This window comes from Anser cygnoides, chromosome 1, assembly GCF_040182565.1.
Source record: "Anser cygnoides isolate HZ-2024a breed goose chromosome 1, Taihu_goose_T2T_genome, whole genome shotgun sequence".
Classification (NCBI taxonomy): Eukaryota; Metazoa; Chordata; class Aves; order Anseriformes; family Anatidae; genus Anser; species Anser cygnoides.
This window is the reverse complement of record NC_089873.1, coordinates 108,678,174-108,702,398: the sequence shown is the minus strand read 5'-3', so window position 1 is coordinate 108,702,398 and position 24,225 is coordinate 108,678,174. Positions and strand designations below refer to the sequence as shown.

Here is a 24,225-nt window from a genome sequence, read left to right as displayed (position 1 = left end):
TTCTGAGCTGCAAGTGCACATTGCCAACTCTTGTTGAGCTTCTCATCCACCAACACCCCCAGGCCCTTCTCCTCAGGGATGCTTTCAATCCATTCTCTGCCCAGCCTGTATTCGTGCTTGGGATTGTCCCAGCCCAGTTGCAGGACCTTGCACTTGGCCTTGTTGAACTTCAAGAGGTTTGCACAGGCCCTCTTCTCAGGCCTGTCAAAGTCCCCCTGGATGGCAGAAGTCCCTCTGGTAAACCGTGCCACACAGCCTGGTGTCATCGTCAAACTTTCTGGGGGTGCACTCGGTCCCACTGTCCATGTCACCAACAAAGATGTCAAACAGCACCAATCCCAATACTGACCCAGGGGTCAATATTGGAACACCCCTTGTTACTGATCTCTACTTGGACATTAAGCCATTGATGTCAACTCTCTGAGTGTGATCACCCAGCCAATTGATTAATATGTGATGAGGTAAGTAAAAACCATTCATGCTTACCAAGATTTAGCTAACCTGAGCAAACTCACTAAAACCAGAAGCTACATATGAGTTCTCAAGCAAAATAAAGGATCAGTTATTAGAATGACTGAATATTTCCTTTCTGTCTTCTTCCCACAACATAACACAGATCTGTAAATTTATAGTTAATTCCTGTAAAGGCTACAGAGAGCAGATAATGATTTGCTATCATAGACCATTTCTCATCAGATAAATGAATTCATTTGTAATCATACATGTATAAATCAGCTTGTCATTTATTTCAAAATTCTTTATGTCATTATGCTCTATTCTGACATTGTATTACATAATGATGCACATTCTCTTGCTCCCCTCTTATCCAATTTCCCATGGGACAATCACTTAACATCTCACAGAAAACTAGACTTTTCTATTACAAGTAACGCTTCTTCTGAAAGAAGCAACAAAATAACACACATACCGTAAATTTCAAGAAATGAGGTTCATTGTTTGGACTTTAGGAAGAAGACACAGCTTATTTCAGAATATCATATACCTCTTGCTTGGGATCTGATGTAGGACCCCCACTCGTATTAGCCCTACAGCTTCTGAACCGTTTTTCCTATGGCAACTGAGAAAAATATGCTGAAGCTGCTAATACTAGATTTAAATGAAGAAAGCTAATTTCCTCCACACTTCTCACATTCAGTCAGGAGAGAGTATCTAGTTGCTGTAACACGTGAGACCAGGACTGGAGATAGCGGTTGAATACACTTTGTTGTGAAATCATTAATCAAGGAACATGACTTGTTGTACATTACTATTCAGTAGTTCACTATTTAGTCAAGATGATACGTTTAGAGACAATAATAAATAAAGATAATAATAATAATAATAATAATAATAGCCATCTAAACCAACTGCAGTTTAGTTTCACTTTCTCCTTCTGGTTTGGTCTTGACTGAAGCCACACATACATTTTTGTATATACCAAGCACCTACCAGATAGTCACTTTAATTATTACTATCAACCCGATGGATTAATATTATATTTATGCATTTATTTACTTGCAATAAATGAAAGTCACATTAGCGTTCAGTGCAGATGCAAAACTGAACACAAGCCATGTAAATAAGGTTTATTTTCCAAATGTTCACAAGAAATGTGGAGATAAATCAGTTCATACATAGTTTTTATGTTTTGTTTTGTTTTTTTTAAAGACCTTTACTTATTAAATTATAAATCTTAACCTTAAGCACACTGCATAAGACTTACAATGGTGCCAAACTGAAGAAATGAATTTACTAATGTCACAATGTTGATTTCCTTTTTAAGCCTTACCTCTAGAATCAGCTTTCTTCCTGCACTGTAGGTCTTCAGATGTGTTGTATTTTTTACAGGTAGAACTAATTTTCCTCTCTTCCACTGAATTGTGGCAGATGGATTTGCCAGCACTTCACATGTTATATTGATGGGATTGCCTTCCCAAGAGTAATGCATGGTTTGATTTGACACAAATGTTGGAGCATCTGAAAAAAGAAAGTAATACACAAATATGTTAACTGTTTTAGTATAAAACATACCGTATAACTCTATTGAAGTACTAATCTTCTAAAGTTTTAACTGAATGCTGTTTCAATTTATTACTAACCGTGGCAACATCAGTGTTCAACCCTGAGTTTTTTAAGCTCTTATTTTCATAGGTTTCTCCTCTGCTGAAATTGTTTCAGCTGAAATTCTCAGGAAGAGAAAACTTGCTAATTATATTTAACATTAGGCAATATCAGGCCCTTGAAAGATCTGCCTCAGAAATGACAAAAACTGTTTCATCCCAATGATGAGAAACTCTCCAGCCAGACTCTGGGAAAGGCACAGTACATTTTGTTAGGGTGCATTATTACATGATGTTTAGGGTTCAGTGCACGAAAGTAATAGGCAGGTTCCTTCTCTTGTGACATCTGCAGGTGGATGTGTGGATGTGGCCCTGGGTTCAATGTTCAGTCAGCACACTGACTTCCCAAGCTGTTTATTACTTCCCAATGGCTGGTGACAAAGGGAGTTGCAGTATGAAACATATATGTACACTGTTCAGTTGCTGATTTTATAGAGTCTCCTTTTGCCGTGGAGAAATTACACCCACTCACTGAATGTTCATAGATGTGTAAATGCTTCACCAATTTCCTATCAGATCATATACTTTATGAAACCTTTCTAAAGAAAGACACTTGGCTGTGTAAATAAACCTAGAATAAAATAATGAAAGAAAAAAGAACACCTAAAATATTGCTATGCATTTTACCTACTTCAGATAAAACATTGTGCATATCAGTATGCTTTCTATTTAGGATAATCGTCATATCAGTTCCTTAAGAAATCATCAAGCTACAGACAAAGAGATGGTGCATCTTCCTCACAAACCTTGCCTGTAAATGGCTATACTAAGCATGCAGCCAAACACTGAATCGGATCCAGAGAAAACTGCTGGCTTGCAAACTAATTATATTTTTCAGATCACAATGCCAGCAGTGACAAGGCTCTTGCATTCTACTCACTGTTTCCCTGGAAAACAGAAGCAGTTTAATGGTCTCCAGAAATGAGCAGGAGTGGTTCTCTCCTGCTCCTCTGCTTCTGTCTTAGGTATATCATATTTTTGTCTATTAAATATTTATTTTGAAATCAATTTTCCATTATAATCGCACTCTTATTATAGTTTAAGAGTATTAAGTAAATATCATTTATATTACTGAAAGTGAAGGAAACACAGTTCTTAAAGAGAATTATCAGTTATAGCTGGTGCCATGGTATCTCTTTTTAATACTTGAACCATATATATTTCGATAAATAGTTGTTAAATGCTTCTAGTTGTGTCTCTGGAAATTCTGTTCTAGTCTTCTCACAATTAGTTTAACTTTAGACTAGAAAATTTCTAGTAGGTCTATCAGAGACTAGAACACATTTGACTTAACAGTAGAATTTAGCTTCAAGAATAGTTTTAAACTACTTTCTTGTTTCTGAAGTACGTTTTCAACTTCTTTTTGTGTTTACCTTTGTGCAAAAATGTAACTTTTTGGTTTTATTATGCTTCTGGTGCATGCATACATACAGGCTGAGATCAGAGAAAACTGTCATCTGTTCTAAGCACAGATAGTCTACTACATAGCTCAACATATTTTTTTAATAAATATTCAGCCCTTATTTTTGTAAGAAAGGAGATGATTTCATCCAAGTAAGTGAAGTATGGCTTCATATAATTTTATTTACAAGACACAGGAGCTCTTCTTTCCTTTTCAGATGTTACGGTAAGTAATTCTACTGCTCTTTGATTCTCATAGACCTTTAAAAACATATTTAAACATCTAAATATCTTCTTGCAAAGAATGGACTAATAAAGAGTATTCAGGATATGACATCACAAAAATGGAGCTCTGTGAAGATAAAAGCAAACTTTGCATATGCCTGTTTTATGCTTAGGTATGATCAGGAACGTCAGAACGCCCAGTCAGACACTTGGCTTCTGGAAATGAAGTTAGCAGTGGGATCCACCTGAAGGAAAACTGCATGAACTGACTTCTTCCTGGAGGACAGCTTTTGCACTGAATGTGTGTTCAACATATGGGTCAGAAATCTCATCACAGTGCGCATGAGACACAAAATGAAGTCATTTAACAACAGATTTTAAATAAGCTCTGTCCTCCATAATGGACAATTTCTCAAAGTAACTTCACTTTATCAATGAACACTGGCATGAATGTGGCAGATAGAAAGATGTTCCGTCAGAACCCAAGTAACTGATGGTTAACATGATGGATCACATGGTTTGATGCTTTCTGATGCTTTCTGTTAATTTAAGTAAACATTGGGCCAATTCATATCCTACTTACAAGACTTACATGTGAAAAAGGAGTGTCCAGTTCCTGTAGGTACAAGCATTTAAGAGAGTAGTGACTTTTGGTTCAAACTGCTCTGTCTTCTAAAGGCAGATTTTGGATCACTGTACTATCTGTCTACTTATATTTTAAAAGAGTAGGCCAGTTATGGACTGTCATCTACACATGACTACAGATACTAACAGGTTTAGCATCTTAAATCACAAAAAGCCCTTCAGATAAAGCTATATCAAAATCAACAACTCCAAAATGCAAAGCATTGCTAAATAAAATTAGCTTTATGTTTTCTCTCTCAAAAGATTGGAAAAAAAGGCTTTGCAGCAATTTCCCCAGCAGTTGAAAGATCCGATATAGCCAAAAGTAGAAGATACTTGCAGGCAAATCATCTTAAATAACATGATCTTTGATTTGCTAGTCAGGAGTAAATAACTGGAGTGATGTTTCATACAAAGAAAATAGCTCTGGAAATATTTTTTTAAAGTACAAATAAAAGATATTCTTATACATTGTTAGATATTTCTTATAAAATAACAAAAAAAAAAGAGAATGAAATATATAAGGACATTTTCTTTTTTCTTGTATACTTTCATTGCTAGCTGTAGTATAGTGTGCTTAAATGGTTACAAAATTGGTATTTATCAAACAGAAACATGTTTAGTATTGTCATGATTTTGGGTGCAACAGTTAATTTTCTCTATAGTGGCTCACACAATGTTGTGTTTAGGATTTTTGATGAAAACAGTGTTTATAACACACCAATGTTTCTAGTTGTTGCAAAGCAGTGCTTGCACAGAGCCAAGGCCTTTTCTGTTTCTCATGCTGCCCTGCCAGCAAGGATGCTGGGTGTGCACCAGGAGCTGGAAGGGGACACAGCCAGGACAGCTGGCCTCAACTTACCAAAGGGATGTCCCATGCCATGTGGCATCATGCTCAGCAATAAAAGCTGGGTTAAAGAAGGAGGAAAGGGGGGACATTTGGAGTGATGGTGTTTGTCTTCCCAAGGAACCATTACACTCGATGAGCCTTGCTAAACCACAAGTGGCTGAGCACCTGCCTGCCAGTGGGAAGTAGTGAATGAATTCCTAGTTTTGCTTTGCTTGTACATGCAGCTTTTGCTTTCCATAGTAAACTTTATCTCAACCCATGAGTTCTCACACTTTTACCTTTCCATTTCTTGCTCCCATCCCACCTGGGGAGAGTGAGCAAGTGGCCATGTGGCACTTAGTTGCCTGCCAGGTTGAACTACATCAGTCCTTTTGGCACCCAGTGTTGGGCTTGAAGGATTCAAGATGATGAGAGATTTGATTGCAATGTGGAGTGTGCTAGACCAAATTTACAGATGCTATAGCTGTTTAGATGCTAATTTTCAGGCTCCTCTGCTTGATAGGGGCTTGCTTGCCATACTGTATGGTAGAATCCAGTGCTTGTTAGTGGATGCTTTTGCTTCTGCCATTTGCTCTACACCTTATCATCTTGCTTTGCTGTGCCTGGGAACATTTTGATAACAGTTATGGCCATCCACGTGGCCATAACAGGTCATCAGTGCTGTTCCTGTGCTGTTGTACTGGACAGGCTGGAAATCCAAACTGAACTTGAATCAGAGGGACTGTGACCACGCAGGAACACAAACACACTGAAATCTCTCTGGCCATGGATTAAGTCCACTCTGAAGCAAAGTACCCCTCAAAGCATCTGTGGCCATGGATAAGACCACGACACAGCAGGTGTCTGAAGGGGCCTCTGAAGTGACTATGGCCAATAGAAAAGGCTGCACCAGAGCAAATGTACCTTGAAGCGACGGCGGCTACATTTAAGTCCGTGCTGCAGCAGGTATTTTTCTGAGGAGGCTGTGGCCTGATACTAAGTCCACACCAGAACAGGCAGACCTCCAAGCATCTGTGGCTGTGGATAAAAGTCCACCACACAGTAGGTAGACTTCTGAGAGGGCTGTGGCCAATGGACAAACCCAGGCTGGATCAGGGGTGAGGGGAGGAGTTCATTGCAATGCTAAACCCTATGGCCTGGTCCAAAAGAACAAGGGGTGGAGATTGTAATGGATGTGCCTTTAAACTGTTGTAACCCATGATTTGAGTTGCATGTTACAAGAAGTCCTATAGCAGGGACCTCTCAAGCCAATGGGCAATGAGCCTCACAAGACACAGTGCAAGTGCAGCAGTGACCCGAACTGAGCTGGCTTTGGTGTCCAGTAACTCCACGCAATGCACTGCCTCTCCTGTGCTGAGTGACCACTGTAACAGAAACTGACAGGTCAGCACTACAATTATGAGATGTAGTTACCCATATACTGTACAAGAAGATTGTGTAGGAGAAGCAAACTCTGACCTGAAAAGTGTCTCTAGCATTTAAATATCCTTATTAGGCGTAATGTCTCAGAACAGTGATTCAAGAACAGACCCATATATCATGTCTCATTCAGAATGTAATTCAATTAACAACTTCAAAGATCCAGCTCTGGTGTATGTTAATAGTTATACACAAAATTGGATATGGCAAATTACCTGATTCAGCACATGTCCAGAGAGCTGTAATAGCAAACTGGTGTGCAGAATCAGATTTGTACTTCTTCATTTAAGAATGTAGATTTTCAAACTTTTGACTATTTGTTCCTCAAATAATTCATCTTCCTGGATCATACAGTGAAAATATATGGCAGATTGTCAGGTCTAAGATGCTGGATGTTTCCTGTACTATATTTTTGGAAGACTCTATCTTAGATGGTTAATAGTGTCATGTATTTCCCATCATCAAGAGCTCAATAAACTGCATCCTGTAACAAATCTAGTACTTTCATTACCATCCATCCTGTTAAAGCACCTTAAATTTTTGTAACTCCGCCCAATTTGATTAACAGCCTTCTATCTTTCTCTTGTATTTTCTCCCTCTTGCCTGTTTGGCAATAGCCAATATTCTGAAATCACTAGCTCTTCCTTGGAGATAAAGTAGAACCTCCCACGACAGGTACAATAATTGTCACGTATTCTTTATAACAAGAATAATTTTAGAAAGACCTCAACAAACGAAGCCAGGTGATTAGATTTTGATATATAATCATCCTTAGGAGGAAGATAGAATGTACAGTGTTCATGGTTACTAACTTTCACAATTTTCCTTCCACTATCATGATCATGTGGCTGCAAGGAAGACCTTGTAAATCTGAATGTGAAATTTTGAGACAGAAAAGCAAATGAAACTTACCACATAGTAGAATTTAAGTTTCATGATTACTAGCTAAAATGAGAGGGCTTTTTTAGAATCTGACTTTTTTACAGATGGACATATTACTTTCACAGCAGGTACAGTAATGTTTTCTTTCCCCTTCCCGTTTGTTTTGGTTCTTCTCCACATGCATATAATAAAACAGATGATATTCATTTTATAGTTTATGCAAAAGTAGTAGTCCCCTCTTACTGAACAGGCTAGTCCTTGGTCACCTTGACTATGATGTTATTTTTGATACACAAACATCACTCTAATTTCTCCATCTCCATAAGAATAGGTACAAAATTAGTTGTCATGAAGATAAGGTACCTTTCTGCTAAATGCAATGCATGTCATTGATGATAGCAACTTCAACCTTAACAATGGGCAATGAATGCCTGCATCGTTCTGGTGCTTGGTGCTGGCAGATACACAGAAATTCAATGTATTTTTCTCTGAATTACACTTGATGTTAAGGAAGAAAGTATTTGGTTGATCACTTTAAAAAAAAATAAAATGCCAGCTTCATAGAAATATCTTCTGTGAATGGATTAACTTGTCTAAAATTTTTATGTTACTGCTGGGATATGGTTTTCAGGGTGGCAGTTTAATCTCTTCAGTTATTTCGGTTTCACTAAGTTTAATCTGAATTCATAGTATCCTGATTTACTGATGCATGATTTCTAAAAATCTGTGGTCTTGTGAGTTGTACAGATCTCTGATATTTACATTAGATACTTCTAATTTAACAACCAGAAATAGAGGCAAGATATTCCCTGCAAACAACTGCTGTGAATTCTACTATTTGTTTTCTGTAAGGCCACTCTGAGTTAATGTTAGTGTAACTATTTTTTCAAAGATTTATTTTGGGGTAAGAAGTGTAGAAAATGTTTGCCAGATGGAGAAAAATGGTAATAAAATTATAGCTACATAAAATAACCTATTATGTCAATACTGATTTTTAAAAGAAACAGTCTGCGTATATCTGTTGGCCATTTTCTGCCAGTAAATATCTAGGAACACTGGCCATATGAACTAGAACAAGATCTCTTCCCCTCCAGATCTCTCACACTAATAATTTTTATTTTAGTAGTAAAATATTCATGCATTATCAATTAGTGACATGTCATTGTTGGATGGCATCAGTATGTATCAAAATTTCAATTGCTACCTGTATTTCAGGACAGAATTACTGGAGTAATTTAGGATGATCAGACTTCTGACATCATATATTAGATTACATAATTCTGACATAGCCAGAAGTAAGCCACAATGTCTTTCTCAAATCACGACGCTAACTCCCACCTCTTCTCCTATCCCACTTTTCACATTTTAAGAACAAAATCCAGCTTCATATATTTACATTCTGTATTTTCCTGCCTGTCATCCTTATCTCCATGTCTCCTATTGATCTCTTCCCTCTATTCCCTAATATCTATCTATCTATCTATCTATCTATCTATCTATCTATCTATCTATCTATCTATCTATCTATCTATCTATCTTTCTATCTATCTCTCTACCTACCTACCTACCTACCTACCTACTATATTCCCAAATCATGACAGTTGTTCCTATATGGAGCAGGGACTCTCAGCCTTAGCATCTGTTCACTTTATTTTTACACACAGTGCTGTCCAGAAAACAAAAAAATCTCTAAGTAATTTTTAGGAATGGAATAAAAATCCCAACAGCATTGCTGAAATTACCTTGTATATCCTATATATTATCCTGTATATTATCCTATATATTCTATTGTATTTTCAAAGTATGAAAATCTCAGTTTAAAATTTGTGTGTTAATTATCAATGAAAACATTTAACATTTAGCCCTCTGAGACGAACTCATAAAGTAGAACCATCCTGAAGAAAACATCAGAAAATTACTTATTGTGTGCATGTGTTTTTTTAACCTTTACTTATATAGTTGAATATGTGAAAAATTATGGCACTAAACAAAGATGTTGAAGAAAATATATGTACTAAAAAAAAAGACTAAATTATCTGAAGAGAAACAAAATAAAACCTAGAAAAAATATATTCAAACCAACAAGCCATTAAAAATATACTTAAAATGATACCAAGCTCATTGTAAGGTAAACAAAACCATGTTGTATTAGGAAAAAATTAGAGACGTTCTTGATATGAATGTAATATTTTAACAAGTCATAGACATACATAGGCCAAAAGTTTTTAAGATGGAAATTCTGCTCTATGGTATTATTACACCCTATTGGGCTAACGAATAGGTAGATTTACTATACAGATGTAGAAATTATAATTTTACATTTATTGTGGCAGAATCAGAAAAAGACAACAAAGCTGCATTCATCACTGCTTCAGTACAGGGAGACTTGGTAAAATGTTTTTTGCCAAGTGACTTTATGCAATAATCCTCATATTTTGCTCAGAATTCAACATTTTTATCCCCTTTAAGCCACTGCAATGGCATACCAAATTTTCTTCTATGTAAGAGCAAAAAGCGGACAAAAAAGGAAAATTTTACGTCTTAATTAGTAACATTCTTGAGCTCCAAACTCATATCAGAATAACTACATGTATTTCATGATGCTGAACATTAACCTACTCAATCTCTGTTTTCTCATTTTAAGCTATAAATTTGACAGGAAGAAAGGTAACCAAGACCAATAGTATTTTACAAGAAAAGATGTAAAATCTTCTAGAATACTTCAACATTTTGTTTCTATTGGTGGTTTTTGATAGTTTTTTTTTTTTTCTTAGACCATATGATTGTGTTTATTTGTTTTGTTTTCTGGCTCTGATAACAAGATAGGGCTGGACCATCATGATTTAATTGTGTGGTAATTGAGTCCCCAAGAGATGGGACTGTTTAGCCTGGCTAAAAGAAGGCTAGGGGGAGATCTCATCAATGTGCACAAATATCTGAAAGGAAGACATAAAGAATACGGAGCCAGGCTCTTTTCAGTGGTGCCCAGTGACAGGACAAGAGGCAATCCCTTCCAACCTCAAACATTCAGTGATTATGTGAATAGTGGGATGTTCCTACACTGACTTATTTTAAAAGAAACTGAATCCAAAGTACGAACTGTCACATTTTTCAGAATTCATGATAGGAATAGGTAGCTGGAATTCTACTTCATATCAAATAGGTTATAACATCTGTAACATAACTGCCCATAGTAGCATTATCTTCACTAATTCAAAGCTTTCTTTCCTTGACATTAGGTAGACTTTGTGGTTCAAATTATTCAGTCTGCTTTTAAGTAATTCTGTGTCTTTTCAAAAGTATAAAATGAACAGCATGAATCCAAAGCACCTGCATTAACTGCAGTGCTAAGCAGATGACTAACATAACAAAGTGGAAAGACCTAAAGGACTAATCTATTCGTAAAGAAAAGCTGAATACTATAACAGTAATGTGACTGATTTCAAGTTGTGGTAGTTGGGTAGTGTCAAGCTGAGTAGTATAATAAATACTGTACAAGTTTATTTAAAGATAAATAGTATGCTGCACATGCTACATGATTTTGTTTGGTATCACTGAAATAATGTTGGTAATTAATAAGGAATATAACTACAAAATTCATGTTTGGACAAAAATTTGTAGTAAGCAAATCTTCTAATTTTTAGAAGAAACCCTAAATTACTTAAATTCCAGAAATTGCTTTCTAAGAAGTCATATTTGTCAGCCACTCATGTGGCTGGTCTCATACAAAAATGTACCATATTACCAAATGTAATATGCTCGTGATAGCCTATTACAGCCCACAACACTAATCTTTATGTATAGTGATGAAGCAGGTATCAGGACATCTTTACTGAGAATAATACCTTGAAAAAAGATGACCTGTTATATCCAGTAAGTCAAAATTATTATTATTATTTTTAAATTCTTCAATTCTAATCACTGCAGTGAATTATTTGTAGAAATACACCCAAGAAATAATGTGTTCTCTCATCACAATTTTTCTTGTTTTAATTAGGTCTGTATTGTGTTCTTTGTTTGTTTGTTTTATATTCCCTTATCTCCTTCACATTTAGCATTTAGTTTCAGAACAAATATATCTCAGCTAAAAACACAATGGTACCATATAGAAATGTAAACATTTGCATAGGAAAACTGTGACTTTGAAAGGCACGTGATCGTATTGTATGTATGATCACTTTGTAACTCACTAGGATTTGTACACTGTACCTCCTCAGGCCCTTCTGAAAACCTCCTCATCATCAGAATACCTACTGCTATATCTATTTTTGTATCTATTTCTATCATGTTTTTATTAAAAAAAAAAAAAGAAAAAAGAAAAAAGAAATAGCTGTCTATCCATGAGAAATATGTTGCTAATTGCTACAAACACATCTTAATACCCAATACCTAGTATACATCATATATGCCAACTTTTCAATCAGTTGATTCAGTTCGCAGTAGTAACAATGATGTTTATTATTAATAATAATAAATCCAACATACACTAGGCTTCATATGTATAACCAAAACTTGCAGTTAATGATATCTATTAGTAAATAATAATTTTATCTTCTTTTTCATGTACTTCTTAAGTATTCTTTTTTTTTTCTTTTATTTTTTTCATAGTAAATACAAGGAAAACTAAACATAACTAAACACAAAAAAGATTTTGTAGGAAGAAATCCTTTTAAGTGACTCTGGCTTCTCTACAATTCATGTCTATCTAACATTTATTTCAGATTAAAGGCTGGGTTAACTGTGCCTGAACAGTATCAAACTGATAATCTCTTCCTGTCCTGGCAAACTGCTCTTATCATCAAAAGTAACCCCAACAGAGAACAAGGATAAAGTATAGAAACTCTGTGCAATCTTGCTGTCAGTTTAAGTCTCTGATAAGGGTCAGTAAGTAAAAGCATGAGACAGTGACACCAGGGCATCCTGTGACTCGATTAGTCCTGTTAGACTGCACTGCCATTTGAAAATGTGACAGCAACATGCTCCTCTCCTGACTACATAAATTAGCAAACATATTAAAAAAAAGATTAAGAATTAATCAATTAATTAAGATTATTAAAGAAGATTACTGTACTTGTGTTGTTAGTTTATAGAATGGTATTAGGTGCACTGGTTAGCTATATCTAGGAGCTATGGAACAATATGTACAATTAGACCTTGCTTATTTATTTATATTTTAATTTTAAAGTAGTTATTGAGGTTTATGCTAGAATACCATTAAATAATACAAATTCTGCTAAAATGGCCCACTAGTGATTATGCAAAGAGCTATCCATACTTGAAAAAAAATCCTTCTCAAAAATGGGTTTGAAGAGAATAAAACCAGAATCATTGAAATTATTTTGAAGATTTTTCAGATCTGCAATTTGGTAAATTAATAATTGGAAAAAAATATATAAACAACCCTGATAGCAACATTTGTAATTACAGTCAATATGCTGAAAAAAGATCACTTGGAGAATAATACAAAGGGAGTCAAAACATTTATTTGATACCAACTTCACAGAATCTCATACAACTCCCCTCTCTTTTCCCATTTTGCTATGACTACCAATAAATTTTTTAGTTTTTGAAAATCTAACTTCTGCTGAAAGTCTCTAACCTGCAACTTATGAAGTGAAATAGCCAGAATGAAAGATAACTATGACACTTGCTACAAAAAAATATATATATATTTGTAGTTCAGAAAAGCACGTCTAGTACTTAAGACTACACCGCATTGTATGGAACCAGTGGTAAGAAGGTACTAATAGATTCTTTTATAGAGACTGTTTCATCACAGAAATTTATGACAGAAACTAGATTGATGGGGGATGAGGCCAGAATGAAGACAATTTCCTCTGAGGACACTATTTTATGGACAGAAATTGTTGTCATTAGACAAGTGCTTTGTTGCCTGGGCAGGACAAACAGGATACAGTTGGAGTTCATGTAACAGTGCAAAGTTATTTCCAATGCAAATTAAAAACTGCTCTGACTGGTAAACCTGAATACCAACAGAGACAGACTTCTGTTGTATCACCCCCAAAATACATGCACTGCATTACAAAATTACCTGACACGTAATGGATATGAAAATATTTCTACTTCTGTTCACTTTTTTTCCAGCACAGATGTTCTCTGAATACTTGGTTTAAACTTCAATAACAGTTAAAGTTTCAAAAAATGAAAATTCTAGTTTTAGACATTTCATAATTTTATGTTAAATAAAAATGCTGTGTTATAAATTAAAAATCATCACTACAATGTGTCATCTATATTATGATAAAATAATATTTCTATGTTTTAAAAACTTCTTTATCAGAAGACTTCTGAGCTGTAAAAAGTTTTACGTTGTATTAAAAAGTGTATCTACATCAGCATAAATACAGAATTAAAACAATATGCTAATCCATTTTCACATACATGTATTTGATTGTTCCCATACATATTACAGTTAAGCCTGCCACACAATTCACATTAATTCAATTGTAATATATTACTTTTAAATTCATAGCATTATGTCCAAAAATTTCACTCTGAAAGATGTCTTAGATGACATCAATGATACCTGAAACGTGTCTTAGATGACATTCTATCAATCCAGAATTTTTGTTATGGACTTTAATATGAATTCTGTTCTGTTAATGACTTCTTCCATTTCTTTTGCTAACATTTCATAAAATGTGACAAATCCTATATTTCCCTTGTTAGTACCAAAAAAAAAAATATATATATATTGAATTTTAAAGCATAATAGCTACATAATGCTAATTAACATATTTTTCATATTATTTTACGCGTACAGTAGGATACGATTTGGAATTTTACAGATATTTTGAAGGAGCTTCACTGAACTTTAATTTTTATCTAGTAAAATATTTTTTCCTTTAATACATATAAAATAAATAATTATCAGCGCACCAGGTGTCATTAAAGACTGAGTCATTAAAGAAAAAATATTTTAAATATGCTCCCAAAAGAACTTTTGCAAATTACTTTGCAAAGTTTCAAATTCCTTCAAATGTCTATTTATTGAAAAACAGATATGTTAAAGCTATTAATGAACACTGTATTTATTTCTTAGGCCTTCTGGGTTGGCAAATCATCGCATTTTTAACATCCAGTTAGAACTTTGAAATTTTCTTGTTTTCTTTTCAGATTTATTTCCTATATAAATATCCACTGCTGGCTTGTGAAAATGATGGAACATGCAACTGTATACTGAAGTCACTTTCAAAACTCCTCAAGACATCACTCAGTTGACAGTCTGAAATCATTACTTATCTCTGTATATAGATCTTATTCCAATGTTCATTGTATTTCAGTGGAAAGACACTCCGTCAGTTCAGTGGGTTTTACTTTTATTTTTACTACAAATAGCCTGTAAGTAAACCTCACTATGTTACATTATTGGTCTAATTGTTTATTCAAAGATTTGGTAAGCCTTCTGGAAACCGACCGATATTTTATCCCCCTCCATTCATGTAACTATTCAATCAAATACTTCTCATGCAACCTTTCTGTTGGTCTTTTTTTTTTTTTTTGTTCACTCTGAAGCTCAAACAGGCTCACTCAAGCTATTCTAAGCAATATAAATAAATCCTGCAAATTTCTAGCAAAATAGAATAATGACTTTTGGTTTTCATTTCTGTAGACCTTTCCTTTAGGAGTTTGAACAAAAGGGTGTTTGAATTTAACACTGAATTTTCCTGTATTTGAAATTTATATCCTCTGATGGCTTCTAAAGCATCAGACTCTTCTGTAAACAAAAATAATCTCATTTTCTCCTGGATAAAAATCAAGAGTTTTGAATAAAGCAACCTGTCCACAAAGCAGCCTGCCCACATGAAATTGTCACAAACTTGTGAACTCCAGCTCCATGAGGACATATAACAAGGGCTTGATATCTGGAGGAGGATTAGAAAGTAAGAGAACTAGGGGAAAAATAAAAAGCAACCCCAAAAAACAAAGACTTTGTTGCATCTTGGAAGTTTCAGCTCAAGTCTGACTTGTTGCTCAAATCAGTCTTTACCTTATCCCAGTGAATACTTTTCACCCAGAGCAGGCTCCACCAGCCCAAAAATTTGAAGTTAAGTTTAGCCAATTTGTAGTTATTAAGTTTAGCCTTAAATAAGTGAGTAATATCACAGGAATATGATCTGAGATGAAATCCTGTTATGCTTAAATCACTGACAAGGGTCACATCAGCTTAAAAAAAGTCAGGATCCCTCCACAGAATTCAGTACTACTAACTACAGAAGAACACACTTTCTTAAATTATGGAAGTTTAAACATGAATTACCAGGAACAACTGACCTTCCATTAAGAATGTACTTTTTTTCTTTTAAAACAAATTTTAAAGAGAAACAAAATATTAGAACTTACATTCAATATCAAGGTACATGCTCTTTTGGTGCCCACCAATTCTACTTGCAGCTTCACAGTCATATCTCCCTGAATCTGACAACTTCACATCTTTAATATGCAGTGACGATTTTCCATGCTGCCCTTTGACTTCTATACGGCCATCTGGGCTCTGTTTACATTGATTCAGGAAAAAGAAAGGTTTTATACATATATGTATATTTATGTATGTCTCATATATTAAACACCATTGATAAGTATGACTGAAAGCATCTCTTCATCCGTGGTGAAGTTATTACTGACAGCTAAGCAATTTCTAAATTTGTCAAATGAATTAAAAATATATAGAAAAATATGTTCTATTCTGAGGCACTATAATCATGGGAATAAGTACATGCTTAAAGGAACACTGTCAAGGTAAACCACCACATTTATCAATTTATGACTGGCACAGTGAATGACATACTAAAAACCTGTTTATTACCTCATTTATTTTGCTATGATGTTTCAGTTAATGAAAATACATGTGTAAATTCATAGTATCACAGTTGGCATTATCTCTCGACATTAAAATGCAACTGTGAAACTGAATAGAAATATCCCCCGATACAATGATCAAAATACAAATCCAGTCATAGATTTCTTATTTTCATTATTCATATTTTCTTGACAGAAGCTCAACATTGTTAAAACAAACAAACAAACAACAACAACAAAAAACATGATTCATAAATGCAACTCAAATTTCTGGATTTCATTTACCTATGATTGCATGGAAGAAGGTAGGGCTGAAAAATGAATACCAGCTTCTCATTTTATAGAAGATAAATTTTGTATTTATCAACTTGATAAAAATCCTTATCCATAACATCTCCCCACCCCCTGACCCAAACCTATTTGACTTTCAAGAGCATAAAAGAGCAGGGAAAACTAAATAAAACATTTTAAAAAAACTCCACTGTTTGACACTTCAACTCCATGGAGTAGTATACCTGAGGGAAGAAAATAAACAGTTATTTTTAATCTGGCTCTGCATTTACTTTTTTTGTAGCTTTGGGAAAATTAGCTTCTTTTTCATTTTTTTTCATTTAAGAAAGAAAAAGTTGATACTAAATAGTGATGTTTACCTACCTTCATTACTGAGGAAGGTGAAGAAAAGAGGGAAAAATAGTAACTATTTATTTGTATTGCATTTAAACTTGAAGCATACTTTAATGTTCAATCCTATAAATACATACATTCATAACTCTATACATATTGTTTCCTCACTGAATGCAAGAAAAAAATGCATACAATTTAGATTTCACATATTCAAAATAAAGCTGTCATATAAAGTATATCAGATTTCAATGAAGGAGAAGTACCCCACATTAGAGTCCAAGGACACTGAATTTTGTTTCCTGTGAAAATGACACAGCATAGATACGTAATCTAAGTTATGAAACCTAATGCAGGAGAAAATCTAAATTTCTCCGGATTGATAAAAATTAGTAAGATCACCCATCTCTTTTATCATTCCTAATGATGAAAATTCTGCTTTCATTCTACCTTTAAAAGATGAAAGAACAAAAATATGACATTACGAGTAAACGTTATACTACTGCAGTACTGAATGTAGCAATTTGGGGGGGATTTCTTGGGATAATTAAAATGTAATTTCTTTAAAACAAAACAAAACAGTTTTCTAATCTCTATATATTTTACAAGCACTTTGTACGACATAGTTCATATCAGTATTATTTAATTACTGATTATTTGCTTTTTAAAAAAAATCTTTGAGTGTTATCTACATTTACAACTGTAAATCTACATTATTCATACTTAAAGTGTACATATACTTCAGCCATTTTATTTCTGATTTTACCTTTGTTAGAAACATTTCTTTTAGAAGTCACATTTTGAATTGTGAAAATAGATATGCTGAAACAACCTGTGACTGAGTCATAGCAATACTACTTTGATAACAGCAAAGGAAGATTCTATCGGTTCAACACTAATCACAAATACTCTAATTCACTATATATTCACTATAATTAACTCCATACTTTCCAAAGAAGAGATATAAGTGTTATCTGATGTTAACAAAAAAAAAGAGAGAGAGAGAGAGACTCACAAAGACCCTTAAAATTAACTAACTATTCCAGTAGATTCACTTTCTTGTTTTAGTTTATGTAATTGTTTTCTAGTATTGCTGTGAAAAATAACTTTGCTATGTAGACATTTGGTCTGTACCCAGAAAAACTTTCTTAAGTTCTCATGTATAAGAAAACATATTTTATTCAAATATGAATATTTGAATACTGAAAAATATTAAATACTAAAAAGTATTAAATCTTAGGGAAAAGGATTTTTTCTTTTACTAGGGAAAAAACAACCTAATGAATACTCACAAAGATAGGAGGTTTTTGATAACTACATCATCTACTCACATCATCATCAAATACATGTTAAGAAGCATTTGGTTCATTTCAAAAAAGTGACATATTTTTGTTTATTCAGGTTATGGAAAGTCAAAAAACAAAAAGAAAATGCATAAAAATTGTACACAATAAAATGATTTGGCCTAAATGACTCATAAACCATCAATATTTACCGAAGTTAATTTCTAGCTATTTCAAAGGTGTCTAAAAATGATCTCTTCAAAATTGTTTATAAAATAATGTAAAATATGTAATGATATTTTCTGCTGCATTCCTCTGAATGTGTATTCTCCTGTGGCTTCATGAACAGTTAAGGAAGTCCTGTTCCCTGGTCCTATTCTGCAAATGGAGTGCAATAACACTTCAAATCATTCAAGACTAAGTGGTTACAATTCCATTCATTTTTCTGTAAATATGTTGAAATACTTGATAAAATATACTGTGAGGCTAACATTGCTGAAAACAAAAAATATATGAAAGAAAACTAAAGTGAGTGCAAATACAGTCCAAGAAAATTTCATTAAAATTTAAAAAATATACACATATTTTGAAGTAGTTGCCTATGCCTAGAAAGGATTCCCAGAATATCACAGAGACTAACGCATGCATATAAAAAATACCAGAGAAAAGAGGCTATGATGAATTTTCACTAGGATTTCAAAAATACCGGTAGGTCTGTATTATATCATTCCAACCGTATAAATTGGTTAACTGGAATCTAGGCAAATAAGCTAAATACATATTAGGATTATAGAAAAGGTACAATAACAGTGCAATCATGCTGAAGCACAGCTCAGAAAGACCAGAGAAAAGACACGGAAGTTGACTACTGCAAAGAGCAATGAAGAAGCTGGGGCAAAAATTTAACACACAGTTTTAGCCTTAAGCTGAAACCATGCTGGTTATATTTTCCTGCATTTGTAAATGGCATTAGCAAAATTGGAATATATAGGCAAAGGAGAAGTCTGCATTCATATTGACCCATAATGTCAGTCTTTTTATCCAACTTTTAACAGCAAATACACAATGTTGGAGGAGCAGCCCTAACCTTGGGGCCTGTGTCCACCAGAACTTGATAACCCTTGGTAAAATCTTTCTGAGGCCTAATTTGCTCCTGCACTGAGTATGGACGACACACATTAGCACCAATTCTGGCACCATAGCAGATCAGAACTGAAAGAGGGAGAGAAAGTAACATGGGAACATGAAGTACACTGCATGTTCACAGTAGTCCTAAGTAGAGATCCCCACCGGGAAAACAGCATTGGAGTTGCCACTGGTAAGAAGTCAAAATACAAATATAATCTCTATAAATGAATAACGTTAGTAACTCTCAAGTCTGCCTGACGTAATAATGCACTCTTACTGAATTGGGATAAAATCTTTTTTTCCTTTCAAATACTGTAGTGGGAGAGATGCAAAATATATACTAAGGTGTTTTCTGCTAGATGGAATAAGTGCACATGCTTTTATTTCCTAGTAGTATTAAAGAATATAAAAAATAGACAAAACAAAAACATAGACAACCATAACAGCCTCTGTGGTTCAATACTCATGATTTCTGCTGATTCACTGAATTATTCTGTACAATAGCAGAATATGAATAATCAGTAAACTCTCAAAAACATACATGATCAACACAGTTCCATACAGATACACATATTTTTCTACAAATATCAATAAGCAAGTATTATTAACGGGTGCTTAAACTCAAAGACATTGGAAGTGTAATTTCAACTAATAGAACATTCTGTGTACTGCAACTGCTATAGGAAAAAAATGTCCCAGAAATAAGACTTTTATTTTTCTCTACTTTTTTTACAGCTTTTTGAAAATCGTAATAAAAGCGTAGAAATCAAAATATTTTCCACCATGACTGTTAATCAGAGAATGTTTTAATATTCATAAAACAATGCTTGTTTGTTTTCTACAAGTTCATGACCACCACAGAGCTACAAGACACAGGAAAAATCTTCAGCAGAGGCTTTTACAGAATTCTGCTTACAATACAGCTGGATCTGTGACTTTATCCATACAAAACCCATCCCCTGAATAAGAATAAAAAAAAAAAAAAAAGCCTAAAAATCTTTGTTATTTTGAATACCTACAGAGTCTAGTTCTCTGTCTTTACAGGTCTTCAAGGAAAATTATTAATAATGACAATATTGAACTATAATAAAGTGCCTTCAGAAAATTAAAAAAGGGATGAAATCTCTCTGTACTGGCAATAAGATACTAAGATAATAATACTAAGAAAATGCAGCTTAACCCAAAACAAATCATACCGTAATTATAAAATGGGAGCTATCTCATCACCTGAGATTAACTTTACAGATTATGTAAAAATAAATATATAAAAAATATATATTTATTTGATATTAAATTATTTTCATGCTTCACATGGTATTCTATTACCTGACTTTTCCTGTGATGCTTGTGCTTCCTGAACTTCTGATATGACCCACAGTTCCATACCATGAATATTCCCTACCTCCTGACTGGCTAATGTGGACCTGACTGGTCACTGCATAGCTTCAAAACCACGTTCCAGAGCTCCCAAGGTAATACCAGAATGATGATAACCATGTATTTCAAGGGTTCCACATGCAGAGGCAGTATGCAGCTTTCAGGGTATGATTGCTAGAGGGAATAGCAATGTGATGAGAGTACAATATCCACAAAGAGATATGAGTAGCTTCTGGGACAGGATAACATATTCTGATACCATAGAGTGTTCAATCTGCACAATTCTATTGGCATCGTAGTTTAAAAGGTATAATTTCTCAGGAGGGGAGAATTAGTTGATTATGATGCTTAGAAATTGTCATTCTTTTTCAATTGTAGAAAGCTGTACTTGGGAAGAAGTGAACGGTGTGATTAGTGGTTGAGTTTGATTTATCAACCATTTCTCCAACTCCCACTGAGGAACTGTAGCATCAAATGAGATGAAGTTGTATGGCTGCCAATATGTGCATTTTGAGCTGGCTGAAAGCAAGAGTGGAAGGTGAGAACAGATGCAGAAAGTGGTGCCTTGTTTGTTGCTGGATTTAGATAATATTACTTGGATGGTTAAAGCAGCTGTGACTTTGTGTTGATTATCTTCCCTCCTACAAAGTTTATGGTTTGTCTGACAAAGTATGCCATCCCTTGAAGTCCAAGTGAAAGACTGATAGCAAAAAATGCCTGCATTTAAAATCTAGACAAGTTGAAACACCTGTTTGTTTTTTTTTTTTTAAACTTTTAAAGATTTATTTGTGATCAAAGTGCCATTACTCTCCATGGCTATGCCACTGCACATCAGTTTTGCCTGTCACTATAGTTACCAAATATATCTTCTGACACCTTGTGTACTTTAGTGCTATTTTGGACACAGACTGCATGTGTTATCAACAGAAAAGATGAAGAAATAGTGGCTTAGAATTCAGACCGTTGCTTATTTTGTAAAACATGGTGCAACGTACTCAAGAACAGTCATTCCGAGAGTAAATAACTTCAGTAAAAACCGCAGGATTTTTTCCAGTTCAGATTCAAAGGAGCTGCTGCAGATGTACATGGTAGAAGATCCACACACAGGGGAAAAAGAAGTGGAAAAAGAAAAAGGAATCAGTTTTAACTTCATGCCTAGTTCTTCCTTCTTCAGAGCAAATAGTCAAAAATTGCCAAAGCAAGAACTCATTGTTGTCTTAGTCATGCTCTGAGTATGCATCATGGAATGTAAACAAATACTGATTATCAGAATCATCTTTGGAATTTCAAGAATCACAATTTTTTTAGGAAGCTTTCTGATTTCAGGTTGTGTTGATATCCACACAAGAAAACTTCAAAACAAGTACTTCAGTCTGATGTTTCTTTTATGTGAGATTTAAGCAGATCATAACTGCATGTGAAACTGTTCCTTGAAGCAGCATGAAAGATAAGACCTTTCACAACCTAACATGCTGATACTAAATGATGATAAAATTCCAGAAGTCTATTAAATATGTGACCAGCAATTCCTAGTCTGAAAATCTACCTTTGATGATGAGAAAGGGCTGTTGGTCACAACAGCCATCATCGTGTAGAAGCTGATGGAAGCTCCCTTCTGGATTATGGATGGTATATTCACAATATTTCCCATTCTCTTCAGGTAAATGTATTCTATCCATGCACCTGTTGGAGACAGCAGAAAATTCCAGAGTATTGCTACGTGCCTTAAGGTCCCATGAATCAGAATAATGTTACAGTGTTGTCTTGGACTTCATTGATTTTTATAGGAGACCATGTGATTCTTTTAGAGCTGCAGCTCATTTAATATATATTTCAGCATGCTGCATATTCCTGAATTGGTTAGAAATTTGTCTTTCCACAAGGATGAAATTAATGAAGAACCCATTGTTTGTAGATCTATAGTGTAACACCAGGAAAGTCACAAAAATAATCTTGAAGAAAAAATACTGTTGTTTGGATTTTCTGTTCATCTGCAGACATAGCAGCTACTCACAGAAATCATACTGAAAATTGTAGCAGGTTCTTTGCAGGTTGTTAACAGCATGTATAATCTCAGAAAAAAAAATATTCTTGCAAGCTTCATATAACTTTTAGAAATTATGTATTGATATTTGACTCATGATGGCATTTCTTTCAAACTTACGTTGTTAAGTAATGAGATGACACAGGATATCTGATATACCAAAACCACATACTAAGACATGAGACAGAAAACTGAAGTTCTTTTCTTGGTTGGCTTTTACTCACAGAAGTGTATGAAAGAAAAATAACAGAGGAAATATGATTATCACAGTATCACAGTTATCACAGATTTCTAGGTTGGAAGAGACCTCAAGATCATCGAGTCCAACCTCTGACCTAACACTAAGTACTCCACTAAACCATATCGCTAAGCTCTACATCTAAACGTCTTTTAAAGACCTCCAGGGATGGTGACTCCACCACCTCCCTGGGCAGCCCGTTCCAATGCTTAATAACCCTTTCAGTAAAGAAGTACTTCCTAACATCCAACCTAAAACTCCCGTCGCAACTTTCGCCCATTCCCCCTCGTCCTGTCACCAGGCACGTGGGAGAATAGACCAAAAATTATCAGCCATTCAAGATTACTTCCACTGAAAATGCAAATCACAATAAAGAAACTGTTGATGATTATTAATGTCAAAAAATTTAGCATCATATGATAAAACCTTGTAGAGGAAAACATGCATTAGTGTTGGCCATAAAAATAACAATAGCAACCACAAACAAGTGTTTAGAAGGATAACAGAAACATTACATCTGTCATAATTACATACATACTTTGTAATTACAAATTCTGATTTACTGATTAAAAAGACTTAGTGGTGTTATTCCTGAGAATTTCACTGATCTGAATCTATCTCAACTCTGATGCCATTAACAGATGACTCGGATTCAGACCAACAAGATTCTCAGGAATAAGACCAGCAAGCACAATAGTCTTATTCAATACCAAAAAAAAAAGGAAAACAAAAACAAGCAACCCTCCCCCTCCCGCTTTTTACTATACAACTTTCTCTTATTTTAGACAATGAAACCTTACTGCAATTTGACTCCTTGGATAAACAAGAATGACACATAGGTGATTATATCCCAGCTTTGTAAACCTTTAAAATGATTGAGAAATGTTTGCAGCTTCAAAACAAACTGGTCTACCATTGGTATCTAGCTAGCACTGCACAGACTCAAAATACTAACTGTGATTTGCCAGAATTTATTCTCCAGTGATTACTTAACCTCTGTGCACTTGAACAAAAGATATCCCTATTAAATATATACGATTTATGTAGCAACAAGTATGGTTATTCAGACTAGGAACTTCAACCTCGTCCTGTTTCTGTTTAGATCTATTCAAATCTTAAGTGAATATTACTTCAGCTGTAGAAATAATTAGTATGATTAAACTATACGACCATACTATGCTGAATTGCCCATA

The 24,225-nt window shown here is 34.4% G+C and overlaps 1 protein-coding gene across 4 annotated transcripts in view; it reads right to left on the bottom strand.

The window, feature by feature from the left end:
- NCAM2 (neural cell adhesion molecule 2) overlaps positions 1-24,225 on the bottom strand; it is a 284,484-nt gene that overhangs the window by 69,772 nt on the left and 190,487 nt on the right. For all 4 annotated transcript variants that reach the window (XM_048045803.2, XM_048045802.2, XM_013182720.3 and 1 more), the window contains exons 9-10: positions 15,886-16,036; positions 1,790-1,977 (exon numbers count right to left, since the gene is read on the bottom strand). In XM_048045803.2, coding sequence (XP_047901760.2) covers positions 1,790-1,977; positions 15,886-16,036 — 339 coding nt within the window. The remainder of the gene's footprint in view (positions 1-1,789; positions 1,978-15,885; positions 16,037-24,225) is intronic.